The sequence below is a fragment of the Dreissena polymorpha genome, chromosome 3, assembly GCF_020536995.1.
Source record: "Dreissena polymorpha isolate Duluth1 chromosome 3, UMN_Dpol_1.0, whole genome shotgun sequence".
Taxonomy (NCBI): Eukaryota; Metazoa; Mollusca; class Bivalvia; order Myida; family Dreissenidae; genus Dreissena; species Dreissena polymorpha.
In genome coordinates, this window is record NC_068357.1 from 109,877,390 (window position 1) to 109,896,803 (window position 19,414).

Below are 19,414 nucleotides of genomic sequence, written 5' to 3' on the forward strand. Positions count from 1 at the left end.
TATTTTTTAAATGTTCTGTGTACACATTTTAGATATCGTACAGCACAGTTATGGCTTTTGTGGAAATACCTGAGAAAAAACAACACATGTAGCATTATTGATTGAAATCCTTAACATGTTGCTGGTTATATAGCCATCTGTATTTCAGTCGCATGTATTGGAGAAAAGCATTCTTGTTCAGAGAAAAGTCAAAGAGAGGTAACTCAAGCTAATTATCAAGTATGCTCTAACAGGAAAGTATATAACAACTGTGATGTATTTTCAGTTTTCCAAGAAAAGTAAGAAAACAAGTTTCTTATACAACGAACCCTTAATTAAGCTACTATAAACTACCTACACAAAGTATACTTTGTCATTTGTATACATTTGTCCATTATTCCTTGCTTCACATTGGTGGACATGACATTGGAAAGAATGTTGAAAGCTGCAAAGCTTTTTGACAGCTGTTGCCTCACATGAGTAATAAATAGCAAATTCCCCATGAGCTTAAGGAATTTGTGTCCAAAAGTGCAAGATGCAGTATAAAATATATGACATTGTACACGAAAATGACAAATAAATATGGTAATGTATCACTTTCACTTAGTTTTAAATACAGATTTAAATCAAGCCTTTTGATTTAAGGAACAACTATCATTTAAATAGCTTATTCCAGAAATATAAAAAAGCTGGTTTAAATTTTGATCTAAGGAAAAATTGCATGAATTTTTATTGGGAACATGCTTTAAAAACACTCTGTTTAATACTGTGAAAAAGGTCTGTCACTGAAAACATTCAGAATGTTTGGAGGCAAGTTGAGCTGATTCGGTCGGGCAAGCTGATCTAATACTAATGTTGAAAATATCATTGATATACATATTTTAATTTTAAGAAAAACGACAAAGACATTCAGCTGTGAATATTATATTCATACAAACATGTGTATTAATATAATAAATATCATTACATATAAACAAGTGAATTTTTAATTTTCCCCTTTTCCTAAAAAACGACGCATGTTTCCCCCTTTGGACGGGCCCCGCCACCATTCCCCTTTAAGTGAAAAAAACACTGAGGTCTTTCCACGTATTTTGTACTACACCTGCCACTACCCCAATGCTACTGAGTAATTCCAATAAAATAACTCATTTAACTTATATATTTTTCAGTTCCTAAACACATAGTTGCATACCAATCATCGATGCCTGAATGAGCAAATATGTCAGACTGTTCCAAAACCATCAAACGGTAAAATAAAATGCTTTCAAAATCTAAAAACAATCACTACACTGAACTGGAAAACAGATAATAATAATCATGCTTCCACAGTACTACATACACATACATAGCAAAACACTATATGTAAATAAGTGTGTTGTTTTTCAAATGTGCGCAACAAAGTAACTTCTGCAATATGTATCCACTTGCCTTCTGACGAAAATTTCCCGCCCAAACGTCAAGCTATTGCAACGTCAGGGGCCTTGTCGATATTTCAATTAAATGGGAAACTTGAAGTTAAAGTGATATTATGGGCATTTTTCACTGTTGAATTGAGCTTAAAAGAATTAACAGGTCAAAAGAGTAAGTTAAAATGTGGTTACTGACCAATTATCTGCAACTCATCTTGCTACCAGTTGTTAATAAAAATATATTTTATATTCGATATTTTACGTGACTTACCCAGCCCTGTTAGCCGAAATGATCCGTAAAACAAAATTGTGTCTTTGTGTCGTGTAAAAGAATCTGCACTAAAACTAAATTTAGGTTCACATTGTACATGCGTGATCAGTTGTCAAACGAAAGTACTGTTGATATTCAAATGCATTTTTTTCTCTTTCCGGAATATTGTTTAAGTATGTTGATGCTGCATTAACAAATATAAGTGTATATGAAGTGAAAGCACCAAACAATAAACAACGATTGCGGTAGACACCTCTAAACTGTTAAATGCCCATAATATCACTTTAAACAAAAGAAATGGGGGTTTTTTTTACGTAATTATTTGAAAAAGTAATTTTCATCGAAAGAGTTTCCCTTAAGTTAAAAAGTCTTAAATGTATACTATTATATCATTTAATCATACGTCTATGTGGTTCCACATAAATTGTGCCAACATATCTGCGGCTGAATACAATAAGCTTAATGAATCGCCAGACCCATGGATATGTGCCGACTGGCCCAGGTTCCATTTCTTGGACTATTTTTTCAGCGATTACTTTATAAATAGTGACATGAGTTCATCCTTTGGCTCAAACTCAATAACATCAGTCTTCGAAGAACTTGCAGATGTGCGCAAAAAACATCCAAACAAATTTATTGTGGCGCATTTGAATATAAACAGTCTAAAATCGAAATTTGTTGAACTTCACAAAGTATTGAACGATAAACTTGTTAATATGTTTGTTACATATATCTGAGACTAAAATTGACAGCTCATATTGCAGTGCTATCTTTTGGGTCCCCGGCTACAAATTTGAACGTAGAGACAAAGACATTAGCGGGGGTGGTTAAGCATCATACATAAGAAATGACATCCCGTCTAGAAGACGTAAAGACCTTGAGTCAGACAACCTCGAAAATATCATATATGAAGTCAATTTAAATAAATCAAAATGGTGTTTTACTGCGTCTATAGGCCACCAAGCATGAACAATATATCTTTTCTGATAGCTTTTGCAAAACTTTGGACAAATGTATATGTGTTTTCGATTACTATGCTGTCATTGGCGACATGAATTAAGATCTTCTTTGTGAAAATAAAAGCAACATTTTATTAGATATTTTAGAAATTTTTAATCTGTCCAAGATTATTAAGTATACAACATGTTTTAAAAAGGACTGTTCACCATCCTTACTGTCATATTGACAAATAGTAAAAAATTATGCATCATAACTCTAAATTTCTCAACCGGCATAAGTGACTGTCACAATATGTAGTACTGTTATAAACAATACTGTTCCGAGGAATGAGAAACAGAAATCATTTACAGAAGATTTTAAAATTTCAGTATTGATTCATATAATGAAAACGTGTGCAAACTATATGTTGACAATTATTCATGTAATCCCGATAACTTAGATTCTGTGTACAGCACTTTTGAAAATGATGTTGTTGAAATTATGAACAAGCATGCTCCATTTAAACAAGCAGACAGAAGGCCTGTACAGTTACCTTATATGAATAAGGAATTAAGAAAAGCTATTTACACTAGAAAATGTCCTATAACAAGTATACCAAAACGAACATTTCGAATCCTGGGAACTGTATCGTAAAAATAGAAATTTAGTAAATAAACTTAAACGTAAATCTATGAATAACTTTTTTCTGGAAAGGTGTACTGGTGGCTGTAAATCTAAAGATTTCTGGGAAACAATAAAACCTAACATGTCAACCAAGTAAAAAATCAGAGTAAAATCATACTCAATGAAAATCAAAAGACAGTATCGGATAATAGTGGCGTAGCTGACATTTTCAATGACTTCTTTGTAAATGTTGCAAAAGACATTGAAACAGATTTTATCTTTGATGAAAGTAACCATCCCAGTATAGACAAAATACTATGGCAAAAATTTTCTCCAAAGTCATTTAATTTTTCACATGTGGAACAATCAACTGTCTCAAATATTTTACGGAAGTTTAATGCGAAAATAGCTACTGGAATCGACAAAATATCTATAAAACGCCTAAAATTAGGTTCACAGTCACTGGTCCCTTTCTATACATAGTTTGTTAACAATTCTATTGACTCTGGTATATTCCCTGATCGACTAGAACAAGCACAGGTAACCCCAGTTTACAAGAAAGATGATCCCCGAGTTAAGTCTAACAATAGACCTGTGAGCATATTACCTGCTCCTTCAAAAAATTTCGAAAAGGTTTTGGCGAATCAACTAACTATACACTTTGATAAAATTTTCAACAACTTTTTATGTGCTTTCGGAAAGGGCATGGATGCCAAACAACACTCTTGAAACGTGTCGAGGATTGGAAATCTGCATAGGCTCAAACCAATATGTTGCCGCGGTTCTGATGGATCTATAAAAGGCCTTTGACTGCCTTCCCCATGATATTCTCCTATGCAAACTTAAAAGTTACGATCTATCAAACAACTCTATTGATCTTTTAACTTCTTATCTATCCTATAGGAAACAACAATTCAAAATATGTAGTTCTGTAAGCTCCTGTGCTCATATTATCAACGGCGTGCCTCAGGACTCCATACTCGGGCCTCTCCTATTTAATGTCTTCATTAATTATATCTTTTATTTTATTCACAAGAGCACGCTATATAATGCAGATGATAACACGCTTTCCTACTGTACCACAAACTTTGATGACGTTGTTAAAGTTCTACAAGAAGAAAGCAATGTCCTAATAGACTGGTTTACTTTTAATTGTATGCCAGCAACTCCCGAAAAGTTTCAACAGTTTCCAAAACCCCCTCTTTCGACATAAGAAACGCATGAAAAACATTAAATGTGACGATGTTGTTAAACTTCTAGGAGTAAACTTAGCTCAAACCTAAATTGTGATAACCACATTAGTAGCATCTGCAGTAAGGCAGCACAACAGCTAAATATTTTGAAAAGAATAGAATAGAAAAACCTCTGTCGTCTCAGTAGATTGACCATTTTCCATTCATTTATCCTATCAAATTTGAGTTTCTGCCTTCTAACTTTGCATTTCTTCTCTAAAAGTAACACAGACAAAATTGAAAAAAATAAACACAAGAGAGAGCTCTTTACTTCATATACGACGATTACAACAGCTCGTATGACCAATTACTTACAAAAGCAAATATGCCTAGTCTATACATTAAAAGAACCAGAGTTATGGCACTTAAAACATTCAAAATTATAAATAGTATGTCTCCACCTGTTCTAATTAAGTGACCTGGTTATCAAACGTGACTCTCGTTATCACTTCAGGTCTACCAATCTTCTTGAGATTCCCCAAGTCAATTCTACTAAGTATGGTATCCGGAATGCGGCTCCAGCTCTGTGGAATGCCTTAGCAGAAAGTCACAGAAAAGCAAGTAACTAAACCAATTAAAAAGTTTTATGATGCACTGGAATGGCAAAGAACGTAAATGTTCTGCCTGTAAAAATACAAAGGAACATAAAGTTCTGGAGCTGCATGCCACACTGTGTTTTTTTGCTTTTGCTGTCTTTATTTTATTTTGATTGCCTGTGGTTACTTCTAGTTTGTTTCATGCTTTATTTTGTTTTTGTTTTGAGAAAGCTGCTGATCAGTTCACCTCGAATTTGATTTGTTCTACGCACTTTTTTTTTATCTGTCGCACTTTTGTGTTTCTTTGTTAACTCAGTTTCTTACTTTGTCGTCTTGTTGCAGTTTTTTAGATCTACGTGCAGGTCTATTTCAGAAGCTTCCTGCACAGCTTTTAATTGCTTCCAATTAAATTTATGCTTTGATATGATTTGTATGTGTTTTTTAAAGGTCCGGTCGGGAATCTGATAGGGACCATAAGAGGGTCAGGATTATTCCCGGTGCCCCTGGTGTGACTGATAGGGTAGACTTGGGTGCCCAGGCAACAGTGGCCTATTTTAGGATAGGCTGCTGTGGTCTGGGAGCTCGAGTACGTAAGACTGCGCATAGATTTCTCGAGGGAGAGGTGCTCCCGGTTGACTTCGGGGATTTCTGGTCCCTTTATCATGATTCCAGGTGTGATGACATTATCCTCCTATTGCTTTTGTATTCTGTTGAAGCTATACTATGTCATACACTGACTATGCTGCTGGTCCCGCTTTTTGTGCGATATTTCTTCGATGATACAGTTAGCCCCTATGTGCAAGCCACGGTTTTTCTCCGCCCCCTACTTTTGCAACACCTGCAGGAAAGTCAAATCTTGTCAAATTAAGTTCAGTGTTGCATGTTATTATTGTCTTAACTTTTGTTTCACCCTAAAACATGGATATGAATTTTTTAGCTGTTTTACTCATGTTTTATTGTTAACATTTGTTGTTAAGTCGGTTCTTAAGCTTTGCATTTTTTGTTACTGGTTATATGTTTTGCCGACTCAAAATAAAATTTATTTATTTATAAGTCTTAAGCTTTTTTTAGTCTGGGATTGAGATTTTAATTATTGTTATTACCGGTATGCTCAATTGTTTTATTTTCTGATTGCGTTTGATCAAGCTATAAATTAATATGCGTTGTGTAAAGTGTATGACTTTTCTAGTTATACCTGGCAGTGTTAAGGTTACAGTATACTAAATAACCGTTTCATGTAGGGCTGTACTCTCTTAAAAAATGTCATAGTTGATTCGAAGGCATGTTGTACACTTTAGCTTACTAATAAATCCCTGAAATATGATAAACTTAGAGACTTTAGTAAAACATTGCACTGAAAAAGGTTACATTTCACTAGAAAACGACCGGAAAAAAAAGATGCAAAAACAGTCGATTTTGACTTTGACAAGTTCTTTTTTGGTTCGTGCATGACATATCTTTTTTATTGCACAAATCGACTCCGCTTAGAATGGCTTTTAAGAAAAGGTATGGTTATGGGGGCTCTATGTGCAAAATGTTGCATTTATTTTCGCTTAAAGATATCGCTTTTACATTGAATTATATAGTGAAACTATTTAGTATATTGTGACCTTAACTGACATCTTTGCTTTGATAGTGGGTTGTAACCAACAAAGCGTCCATACCGCCGAGATGGGTAAACAAACCGGTAAAGCAACATCAACTCAAAAAGTTGTTAAACATGAAGAGAAAGCACTACAGGAAAACATTCAGCTTGTTACCACGCGTAGACTTATACGTGAAACTGTACACGGTTTGTATTTAAAGCAGAATATAACAAAACAATGTGAATTTACCCTCTTTGTCACCAAGTTTTTTAGCACATGAACATGGCGACCCCTTGAACATGTTCGGACCAATTTTTTTTGTTTTACATTATTTCTATGTAACGTTCATAATGGAACAGCTCTATGCACCAATAACATGCAATAATAACGATTACTAAAATAATAATAAATAAATAAGTTTACAAGTACAGTTTGTCAACCAACCAGCAATAATCAGCATTTTATTGATCTTAGTACCATCAGAATATATTTTGTTTACCGTGTGAATTTACACTGGAGGGCACCCACTAATGTTTTGATATTGCCAGAGAGTAAACATGCGTATTTTCAAGATTACAAGTTTTCGCGATGTGGAATTTCATTCCGGGGGGTGTTGATCCTCCGCCTAAAAAACCTAAAACTAATGAAGAGAAGCATGAAGTATAGCGAAAATATGAAAAGGATAAGAGAGATCGAAAATTTCTTGATTCATGGGTAAAAGAATTTGATTGGGTTGATTATAATTCAACTCAAAAACACATGACATGTAGAATTTGTGTAAAGTTCTTTGCCAAGGCTCGTGTTGATGAAGATGAAGGGCATTCGTATGTAACAGGTTGTGTAAATTTTAGGAAGCCTTCTCTTCAAGTTCAAGCCCATCAAAATTCAGATACTCATAAACAAAATGTCGCAAAAGAAAACGCTAAAAAAAGCAAGGAAGAAGCTAAGTCTTTTAAGGTCGTGAAAATGATGAATACTGTTGCTTTCACCAAAATGACTTATTTTTTCAAGAATGCGCATACCGTAACTTGGCAAACGCAATGAATATTCAATTAATACAGTATAGTTTTCTTTTTATAAATGCACAATACATTGTAGCAAGTCCGAAAAGGAAGTTGAAATTGAGGTAAAATTACATAGAAATTGTCGGACCACTTGAAATCTTGGAGGACCAGTAATTTCTGAAAGCTGGTGGTCCTTTGGGTCAGTAGGTAAAAAAAGTTAGTGTCAAGCCCTGCCAGTTCCGGATAATCAGCAGTTCTGATTATTTTGTATTTAATTGTCCATAATGCCCCAATAAAAACAAAATGATAAGTCTCTAAGGTATACATTAGGTAAAGGAATAAACTAACAAAGTTTTAGCAAGAAAGCTTTTGTGTTATGCTTACAGGGGGGATAAATGCGGCAAATAAAACTTCGAACAGATAGATTGAATGAGTTATGTTTTGAAATGTGCATATGGATATAGAAGGCTTTATTATTTTCAAATAAACTTTTTGCTAATTGAAAACAAATGCCATGACAATGTTTTGAAATACTAATTCTGTAAGTTGAATGATTTTTAATAATTTTCCGAAGGGTAAAATTTAATTGGCTATTTTTGACAAAAAACTGCATATGCCGTCTGGCTTAATGAAATACAGTCAGTCAACTAGTTTAGAATCATTAGGCAAAAAACATTAATTCTTTTGACCACAATAATTTCTTTCGGGATTTAGTGTCAATGTGAGATGTAAAAATAAAGGGTAAAATTTATTTTGTATGGCAACAGGTTAATTAAATGCGGTGGCTTCAATTTATTTTTCAGGCTATGTTTTCTGGTGTCTCTTCCAAGGACTTGCCCCCATGATCTGGTTCTATCCGCTTAATGATTTGGAAATATCTGGCTATGAGGTGTATGCTGGACTTTGGTTTCTACAGGTATTTACAGGTAATTGAGCAGTCATTGCAGCATCACACAGCCATTCATTAATTTATTCTGATTCCATATGTTGAAATATAGGATCTAAAATGTCATTTCATGCAACAAGTTATAGTGGTTTAAGGTCACTTCCAACAGCCTTGCCATAGTAACTTTGAATATATGGTTACATTTTGCGTTTAGATCCACTTTACTTCTAAAGTATCAAGGCTATTGCTTTCAAACTTCAAATACTTTCATGCATCATGAGGGTACTGTAACTGGCAAGTTGAATTTTACCTTGACCTTTGAATGACCTTGACTCTCAAGGTCAAATTATAATTTTTTTCTAAAATTGCCATAACTTCTTTATTAGTGATTAGATTTGATTGATATTTGACAAAACAACTCTTACCTCAGGGCCCTCAATCTATTAAATCTGCCGCCGAAAGTCGGCGGCAGTCCCCCACCTGAAAAGTATACGTTTTTCCCCTCCCCCCCCAATTTTTTTTTTTTTTTTTTTGTTTTTTTTTTTGGAAAGATGTGTCTCATGATTATTATATCTCAATTCTATTTCAATTTAATCTTTGCAAACATACTAAATTCCCCCTCCTAAGGGCTTCGGACCCCTTCCCCCAAAGTAGTGTGAGGGCGCTGATATACCACAATAGACTCCACCAAAACCATCCCCCATGCCCCCCCCCCCCCCGAATTCCCCCTCTATCCCCCCCATTTAGATCATCTAATAAATGACCACCACACCTTCATACTATACTCCCCCCCCACCCCCAATCCCAAAAATAATTGTTATTCCCCCGGTAGGGTGGCATATAGCAGTTGAACTGTCCGTCAGTATGTCAGTCTGTTCGTCCGTTCGTCCGTCCAAAAAAAACTTTAACATTGGCCATAACTTTTTCACTATTGAAGATAGCAACTTGATATTTGGCATGCATGTGTATCTCATGGAGCTGCACATTTTGAGTGGTGAAAGGTCAAGGTCATTCTTCAAGGTCAAATGTCAAATTTATGGCGTCTGTCCGCCGAAAACTTTAACATTGGCCATAACTTTTTCAATATTGAAGATAGCAACTTGATATTTGGCATGCATGTGTATCTCATGGAGCTGAATATTTTGAGTGGTAAAAGGTGAAGGTCAAGGTCATCCTTCAAGGTCAAATGTCAAATATATGGTGTCTCTCTGTCCGAAAACTTTAACATTGGCCATAACTTTTTTAATATTGAAGATAGCAACTTGATATTTGGCATGCATGTGTATCTCATGAAGCTTCACATTTTGAGTGGTGGAAGTTCAAGGTCAAGGTAATCCTTCAAGGTCACAAAAAAAATTAATTCAAAGCAGTGTTCTCATAAAGCTGCACATTTTGAGTGGTGGAAGTTCAAGGTCAAGGTCATCCTTCAAGGTCAAGGTCATCCTTCAAGGTCAAAGGTCAAAAAAAATAAAATTCAAAGCAGCGTTGTAATGAAGCTGCACATTTTGAGTGATGGAAGTTCAAGGTCAAGGTCATCCTTCAAGGTAAAAAACAAATAATTATTTCAAAGTAGCGTTTTCATGAAGCTGCACATTTTGAGTGGTGGAAGTTCAAGGTCGAGGTCATCCTTCAAGGTCATCCTTCAAGGTCAAAGGTCTTCTTTTTTTTTTTTTTCAAAGCGGTGTTCTCATGAAGCCGCACAATTTGAGTGGTGGAAGTTCAAGGTCATCCTTCAAGGTCAAAGGTAAAAAAAATAATTCAAAGCAGCGTTGTAATGAAGCTGCACATTTTGAGTGGTGGAAGTTCAAGGTCATCCTTCAAGGTCAAGGTCATCCTTCAAGGTCAAAGATCAATTTATTTATTTTTAAATTTCAAAGCGGTGTTCTCATGAAGCTGCACAATTTGAGTGGTGGAAGTTCAAGGTCAAGGTCATCCTTCAAGGTCAAAGGTAAAAAAAACAAAAAACAATATTTCAAAGCGGCGCAATAGGGGGCATTGTGTTTCTGACGAACACATCTCTTGTTTTTTTCAAACATGGTTAAAAAACACAAATATTTATTTTTATTATTTTATTTTTGAAATACCGTCCAACCATCCCACCCAAGAATCCCCCCCCCCCCAAAAAAAAAAAGTTTGGGTTTTTTTTGCATTTTTGGACCACACCCCCACACTATACACCCCTCTCCACTCCTCCCCTCCCTACTTTGTGATTGAAATTGAGATAATTCCCTACACCTTTAAAAAGACAAATAGATTAGCGGCCTGCACCTGCAAGGCATTGCTCTTGTTTATAACATGCCATGAAGTAACATAAAACTGACACAACTGTTTTATACTGACACAGTTTCATTTTGATTTGACAAGATGATTTAAGAAAAAAAATGTCATAATTGTAAAGCTAAAGAAATGAGATTTTTTCCTCATGGATGCCTTAAATTCCAATTATAATTTAAGACAAGGACATTTAGCCTAATCCAAGTGGCCTAATTCCCCCCCTCCCCAAAAAAAAGAAATAAAACACCATATATTTTTATGTAAATATGCCATGTGTCCAAAGTCCCAAATGAACAAATAACAAATTATTTCATAAAAATCAATACACTGTACAAGATGTGAGCAACACTGCTATACAAAATGTATGGACGTACAAATGTCATAATGTCATAATGCAAGTATGTTACTCTTTAGAATTTAAGTCAATACAATCTTTAATTAATTATGTTATAAGCCAGAAATGTCTGACTTTTGCTTGCAGGTATTGGTTTAGTTAAACGTGTGACAGAGCAGTGGGCAGTTTTTGCATTCTTGCGAGGTTTGTGCGTCCTGTCACTGGCCTCATTCCAGGCCCCCACCACCCTGTACCGCCTGATTACCCTGGCTGCAGGAAACGGTGTCGCCACCATCACCCTCACAGCTGCACTGTGGAACTCTGATAGAACAGTTCGGTAAGCAGATGTTTGGTTGCATCAATTACTAGCACAGCGGCATTGTAGAACTTAGGTAGAACTGTCATGTAGGAAGAGATCCTGTTCTTAATTGACCTGGCACTAGCACAAACACACTGAGGAATAAAAAAAGAACTGCACAGTATTAAGACAAAAATTTGGTTCTTTCATTTAACCCAATGTCCCCTTGACTAGAGCAACGTCACTGGCATTTGACTAGAATTGTGCACGAAGCTGTTTAACTTCCATAAGTTAAATTGCTTATTTTGATAACTGAATTCATTTTTGCTTGATGTTAAATTAAAAAGATAGGATTTTCTTATACTTTTATTTATATATACATCCAAATTAACTATTCCCTAAAATAATTTAGGATTGAGGAAATACATTTTAAACAAACAAAAAAGACATGTTAAAGTGTTTTAAAAGTGTTGTCATTTAAAAAAAGGTTAACAGGTTGAATGACGATCAACATTATGTGCACAAATTGTGAACAAGTCACTTAATGTTAAGTCACATAAATCGCGATATTTGTTTGACAATAGCAATTCTTGATATTTCCATTTCAGGGCGGGCACATGTTGGGGCATGTTGCTAGGATTCCTGGCATTTGTGAGCTCCAGAATATGGTTTGTAACCTTCGTACCCACCTGGTGGTGCAACACTAGCAACTCTGCCGTCATCGCTGTTGGTATCATTGCTGTTATTGATCAATTTCTGGAAGGTTTGTTTACAGTAGTTCTTCATATATTTGTTTTGTCGGTTTCATTTAAGAATGTATTGGCTTTTGCTTTAGCAAAAAGCAACTAAAACAGAGTACAGTGTGAACATATTGCTTTTTTCACAGATGCCCTCTGATGGAAATTTACCCAGTGTTTTGTATTTAATTGATTTAATTTTATTTATTGCCCCTCGCTAAAGGCAGAGGGATATAAAATTGGCGTTGTCCGTCAGTCTGTCATTCCCATAGTCTATCCGTCTGTCTTTCACAAAACTTATCATGGCTATATCTCAGAAACTATATGAAAAAAAATCAACATGAAACTTCATGGGTGTATATATATCAATGAGGAGAAGTTCCATGTACATGAACCTTAACCAATAGGAGTTATTGTCCTTTGTTTTTTTTGTATGATGTAACTTTTCAGGGCTATATCTCAGATACCATACAAGACTTTAACATGAATTTTCGTGAGTGTATTGATATCAATGAGAAGAAGTACCATGCATAGGAACCCAAATCCTACATTTTCTTAAATAAGAGTAATTTGCCCTTTATTGTTTTTGTATTGTGCAACTGTTCAGGGCTATATCTTAGATAAGCTTTAAGATGGGTGTATATATATCTATGAGGAGCATTGCAATGCAAAAAAAACAATTACCCTACACTTAAATATTTTTTTAGGATTATACCATATATCAAGCGATTTGCACCCATCCATAAACAAACATAATTTGTCGAGGGATATCAGTTCAAAGAATTTTCTTGTTGTTATGAAGATCATGGTTTATTTGTGACAGACTGCTGACAATAAAGTAATATAGATAAGTTAGGGATCTCAAACAATTGCAGAAACATTATTTGTATCAGACTACAACAGGTTTATATGAAAAAAAAGCCAATGTGGAGTGGATAGGTGATCTCCTTTAAATCAGGATGTCCCAGTAGACAGACTCAAGAGTGTCTCAATAAGAACAAGGTTTTTAATACAGTCAAGCTTTAATAAATAGGTTTCAAACTGACCTACACAAATTAAGTGAAAAACACTGGAAAGTTTATTATTTGTGTCTTGTTCTGAGAAAACTGGGCATAATGCATGTGAATAAAGTGTCGTCCCAGATTAGCCTGTGCAGTCGGCACAGGCTAATCAGGGACAACACTTTTTGCTTTAATGGTATTTTTCGTTTAAAGGAAGTCTCTTTTTACCGAAAATCTAGTTTAAGCGGAAAGTGTTGTCCCTGATTAGCCTGTGCAGACTTACCGGTAATCTGGGATGACACTTTACGCACATGCATTAAGCCCAGTTTTCTCAAAACAAGGCTCATTTGACCAGGTTCCCCAAGTGTGGCCAATGCAGCCAGTGCAGGACCGATGCAGAGAGGTCCCTGGGTCACCACAGGGCTTGGTTTTGGTTCCCTGCTGTATCTGATGAACTGGGTGTTTGGAGAGGTGTCCCTCATTACCCGGTGGACTGTCCAGCCATACCCTAATAACGGACCTGAACCGTATCCATGGGGGTAAGTGGTCTACAGTTGTCAGTTGCCTTGTCTGTTGGTGTTGTCTTATCAAAGTTCTTAAGTCTTTGTTGTCCCCTCCGGTGACTTATGGTTTGCCAGTCAGTCAGTCTGTTTGTCACACTTTTCTGGATCCTGCGATAACTTTAAAAGATCTTCATATTTTTTCATGGAACTTGAAACATGAATAGATTTTTTATTTTGTTCCTACGTCAAGAATTCTGGTTGCTATGGCAACAAATAAAAAACAAGAAACCCTCGGAGACAGGTGATGCTCCCCAAAGGTTTTTTTTGGTTAAAATATTGCGCATTATATATTCAGATAAAAGGAAACATCTTGAGGGCACAGTAGTTGGGGGGACAATAATTTTTATGTCCCCCACTATTGTTTTTGCTCTGTCTCGTTGGTCTGTTGGTTGGTCTGTTGGTTGGTTGGTTGGTTTGCGCCAACTTTAACATTTGCAATAACTTTTGCAATATTGAAGATAGCAACTTGATATTTGGCATGCATATGTATCTCATTGAGCTGCACATTTTGAGTGGTGAAAGGTCAAGGTCAAGGTCATCCTTTAAGGTCAAAGGTCAAATATATGGGTCAAAATTGCTCATTTAATGTACACTTTTGCAGTATTTCGATATTGAAGATAGCAACTTGATATTTAGCATGCATGTGTATCTCATGGAGCTGCACATTTTGAGTGGTGAAAGGTCAAGGTCAAGGTCATCCTTCAAGGTCAGATGTCAAATATATGTGGCCAAAATCGCTCATTTTATGAGTACTTTTGCAATATTGAAGATAGCAACTTGATATTTGGCATGCATGTGTATCTCATGGAGCTGCACATTTTGAGTGGTGAAAGGTCCAGGTCAAGGTCATCCTTCAAGGTCAGAGGTCAAATATATGTGGCCCAAATCGCTTATTTTATGAATACTTTTGCAATATTGAAGATAGCAACTTGATATTTGGCATGCATGTGTATCTCATGGAGCTGCACATTTTGAGTGGTGAAAGGTCAAGGTCAAGGTCATCCTTCAAGGTCAAATATATGGGTCAAAATTGCTCATGTAATGTCACTTATGCAATATTGAAGCTAGCAATTTTATATTTGAAATGCATGTGTATCTCATGGAGCTGTACATTTTGAGTGGTGAAGGGTCAAGGTCAAGGTCATCCTTCAAGGTCAAACATCATATAGGGGGACATTGTGTTTCACAAACACATCTTGTTTTATAGAAAGTTTCAAAGGGCCATAACTCTGTGAAAAATCATCCGACCAGAACCCGCTGATATAATGCACATCTCCTTTTGGTAGTGAAGCTTCCCATAAAGTTTCAGTGAATTCTGGTCATTGGTTGCTGTGAAATAGCCCGGACAAAAATTGTGCACGGACGGACGGACAGACGAAGCAGCGACTATATTTCCCCCATAAAAAATTACTGACAATGGTGGAGTTTTACCGGTAGGGGACCATATTGCTTGGCAATCTCTTGTTTAAATTAATACATACTGGATAGTTGTTTTTTCGTAAAATCAAGGACATGTGAATGATACAAACAACACGAATTACAGAATGTTGAAAGATCTTAGTGGTTATCAAGTTTTCCACTTTGAAAAATGAATAATGATTGTACATTATGCCATACATTCAAAAAAGAAGTTGTTCTTACTGTTATACTGTTTGCTGAAACAAACTAATATGTTGTATTTTTTTTGAATGAAAAATAGTATTTTTAATTTATTTTTCTGCATTTATTAAAGAAACTTATGTTCTGGGAAAATCATAATTAGGTTTGCGTCAGAATACACCACTTAAAATTATAACACTTACTTCAAAGTAACAGTAAGTATATTGTTATAACTCATCATAAAACCATTCAAATACATGTATAAATCATGTATTTCACAAGCTTACTCTGTACCACAGCGTGTGCACCCTGCTAGCCATGAGTTTTGGAGCATACATGTCGGCCTGCCGCCACGTGGCCACCAGCAAGGTGTGGTGGGTCCTCGGACTGATGTCTTTCCTCGCTCTATACTATCTACCTGCGTGGTCAGGCTTTGCTGGTGGGTTGAAAAGTATTACTGCCAAGCTCTGTACCTTACTTGTCCCATAATGCTCACTCAGGATTTTTTTCAATCATGAATAAGGTAGCCTTAAAACGACTTTATTCAATAATGCCTCTTTTTGTTCTTCAAAAATTCAGGGAACAGCTCCTTTCTCCAGCTAACATGTAGTCATAGCATGGGTATCATTTGGGGCCAGTTGGGTTAAGGTCAAAGGTCATTGTTGCTAGAGATATATACATGTTTGTTGTTGATACTATGTAGCTGTGCTAGATGTATTTGTCAATGTTTGAGGCGCTATACTTTGGATTGTTATGTGCAATCGAAATTTTGGATGAATGCCGTTTTGTTTAATTCCAAAATGAGGTTTGGTATTAATAACAGCTTGGAAAATAACTGATTTGTGTTTGGATTTAATATCTGAACTTTATAACACTGTCCTCATATGTGATCAATATTAATATCAATATGGAAAGACAGTTGTTATTGCAACAAATAAAGATCTTGTTTGGAAGTATAGGATTTAGCATTATGCAAGTAAAATGTTATTTTGTTATTGTCATATATATATTCGTGACCCAATGAAACGTATTTCCTATTATTAACAATTATTATGAGGTTACGTTTATGCTACTTCATGATGACAATTATGTTTCTTGACTCATGAAAGTTGTAAATATTGATTATTGTTATTAAAAGAGCGGCTCCAACGTATTTCAAGTAAGAAAAATAATTTGCCACAACTGTTTTTAACCCAGTAAAACCCACTGATAATTAATTACAATTTATTTTTTATCACAATCTTGTCTCTCAGTTTGCTTCTAATCGACATGAAACTTTATTGATATGTTGTTTATGATATGTAGAAGTGCAAGATATTTGTGTGTAATCCACACTTTTTGTTGCAGAGTTAAATGCCCTTTAACTTGGGCAATTGATTCAATAAATGAGCCGTGCTCTGTGAAAAGGGGGTTTATTGCATGTGCATAAAGTGTTGCCCCAGATTAGCATGTGCAGTTCGCACTGGCTAATCAGGGACAACATTTTCTGCCTAAACTGTATTTTTGCTAAGAAGAAATTTCTTTGAACAAAAAAATCATAAAAGCAGAAAGTGTTGTCCCTGATTAGCCTGTGCGGACTACACAGGCTAATCTGGGACAACACTTTAGGCACATGCATTAAACACCCCTTTTTACAGACCACATCCCAAATGTATGTGAAGCTTTTTGTCTTTGTGCATGATCAATGAGAAGTAGTGAACAATACAATTTTGAGGTTAGTTTTACTACTTCTCAACTTTTTCACCTGCCTGAAATGAGTCATCACACGCGTTTTGTTGTCTGCAGTGACTGTTCTAGTTTGTTTTATGTTAAAATTTCAAAAACGAATGCTTCAATAGATGATAACAATTATTTATTTATACTATTTGCTTTCTCAACAGTTACAGTCAATAAATTGGTCATTACCAGACGAAGAAGTATGGACAAGCTTGTTTAAACTTCTTCTCGACATTTTTATGCTTGAATTCAATGCAGGAGGAACAGTTATACAAATTAAATTATGCAACCCTTTTTATGCCTTTGTTTGATGATTAAGATGAGTATTGAAAAACATACGATATGGGAATCTCAGCGATATTTGATATTTTGATTTTTACAAGGATGTGTTTTTCACAGGGTTAGGTTTGCACAGGTTTTACTGCAAAAATCATTCGAATTTGTGAATGACTTCTGCAAACTGTCTTCAGTTATGATCATTGTGCCCTGGTTTTTCAGGGGGTCTACTCCTAGGCGTGTATGCCTTCTCCGTGTGGCCAGAGATGGCTGACAGAGTGTCCCGATGTCCGCCGGCCCGCACTCTCTTCCTGGCCATACTCGTGTTTATGATTCAGAACTTCTTCCTCGTGTGGACGGTTGCATTCAACTTTGTGCCCCTCGGCGAGTACACGCGAGAGCACACTGACGTTCTAATCGCTATGAACATGATCGGGATTTTCCTGGGACTCTTTGTAGGTGAGCTCAAATACTGGTTGTTGTATTTCATTTAGTTCTTAATGAGACTGGCTCTGAGAAAACGTGGAATAATGCATGTCTGCTAACTTTTGTCCTAGATAAGCCTACGCAGTCTGCACAGGTTCATCAGGGACAACACTTTTGGCTTGTATGGTATTTTTCTTTTAAAAGTTAGACTATTCTTGGGGAAAAATCCACTTAAGCCAGAAGTTTTTGTATGTGTCTGTGTGTGTGTGTGAACTGTATGCATGTCTTAATATATAAGGAATGCATAGATTTTATTTACCTCTATTGTATCAACCTATTTGAATTGTTAAAATAACGCTATTGTATATTAACATATTAACATGCAAACTAACAATAAATTGTGTATTGTACGGAGGTGAATAAACGCTATAAATTAAAAAAAAAAAAAAAAAAAAAGAAAACGTGGAATAATGCACGTCTGCTAACTTTTGTCCTAGATAAGCCTACGCAGTCTGCACAGGTTCATCAGGGACAACAGTTTTGGCTTGTATGGTATTTTTCTTTTAAAAGTTAGACTATTCTTGGGAAAAAAAATCACTTTAAGCCAGAAGTGTGCATTGAGCCCAGTTTATCAAGGGCGAGGTTAAATATTTTATGGTATAGTTTTATGCTTCTTTATTGCGGAGAATATTATTGATTATTTAAAACCTTGGTAGGTATATGTACTAATATTAAGTTTTTATTGCAAACCTCATATAACATGACCCAAAGTTCACGCTGAACATTATTAATATGTATTGTTGAAGAGCATATACAAAGATGATCAATTGCTATTAATATCTTGTAATTGTGAATGTTTTTGGGGACTTTCAGATTTAAGGTTGCACATGCACCCAACTTGTCTGAGTAAGTTATTTAAGAATTGCTGAGAATATTATGTATTCATATCACTTAAAAATGTGAACACAGGAAGTGTGAATGCCGCATGGTTCAATGATTTTTTAATAACAAAGTTTTTATAACATAAAATACCGGTAAGTTTGTGTTTTGTAAAAACATAATTAGCATAGAATATGTATATGAATCTAACTGCATAAAGATCCACTAACATATTTTAGCCGTGCTGTGGGAAAACAGGGCTTTATGCATGTGCAAAAAGTGTTGTCCTAGATTAACCTAATCAGGGACCAGACTTTACCTAAACTGGATTTTCGCTAAGAAGAGACTTTCTGTAAACATAAAATACTATAAAAGCAGGAAGTCTCCACCCAGATAAATGTAGAAAAACACTTAACCCAGAGGCTTTATTATCCCCCGCCATAGGCGGAGGGATATTGTTTTGGCGTTTTCCGTCCGTCTTTCGGTCCGTCTTTCCGTCAGTCCTTCCGTCCGTCCGGCACTTTTGTGTCCGGAGCCATATCTTGGAAGTGCTTTGGCGGATTTCAATGAAACTTGGTATGAGTATATATATGGATAAGAGGATGATGCACGCCTAATGGCATTGTACACCATGTTTTAATAACAGAGTTATGGCCCTTTGTATCTTGGAAAAATGCTTTTTTGTGTCCGGAGCCATATCTTGGAAGTGCTTTGGCGGATTTCATTGAAACTTGGTATGAGAATAAACATGGATAAGAGGATGATGCACGCCAAATGGCATTGTATATCATTGGATAATAAAGGAGTTATGGCCCTTTGTATCTTGAAAAAAATGCTTTTTTGAG

The 19,414-nt window shown here is 35.7% G+C and overlaps 2 protein-coding genes across 4 annotated transcripts in view; one reads left to right on the top strand and one right to left on the bottom strand.

The window, feature by feature from the left end:
* Positions 1–1,410, bottom strand: part of LOC127870987 (restin homolog) — a 96,637-nt gene extending 95,227 nt beyond the window's left edge. For both annotated transcript variants that reach the window (XM_052413598.1, XM_052413597.1), the window contains exon 1: positions 1,325–1,410. The gene's annotated coding sequence lies outside the window, so the exon portion shown is untranslated. The remainder of the gene's footprint in view (positions 1–1,324) is intronic.
* The window catches only part of LOC127870988 (PGAP2-interacting protein-like), a 38,514-nt gene that overhangs the window by 8,756 nt on the left and 10,344 nt on the right, over positions 1–19,414 (top strand). The window contains exons 1-7 of one of the 2 annotated variants that reach the window (XM_052413599.1): positions 6,617–6,782; positions 8,384–8,506; positions 11,222–11,411; positions 11,981–12,135; positions 13,466–13,649; positions 15,572–15,711; positions 17,487–17,723. In XM_052413599.1, the coding sequence (XP_052269559.1) occupies positions 6,662–6,782; positions 8,384–8,506; positions 11,222–11,411; positions 11,981–12,135; positions 13,466–13,649; positions 15,572–15,711; positions 17,487–17,723 (1,150 nt within the window). In that variant the 5' untranslated portion in view covers positions 6,617–6,661. Of the gene's footprint in view, positions 1–6,616; positions 6,783–8,383; positions 8,507–11,221; positions 11,412–11,980; positions 12,136–13,465; positions 13,650–15,571; positions 15,712–17,486; positions 17,724–19,414 lie in introns of those variants that run through there. The other variant, XM_052413601.1, reaches the window with a different exon arrangement.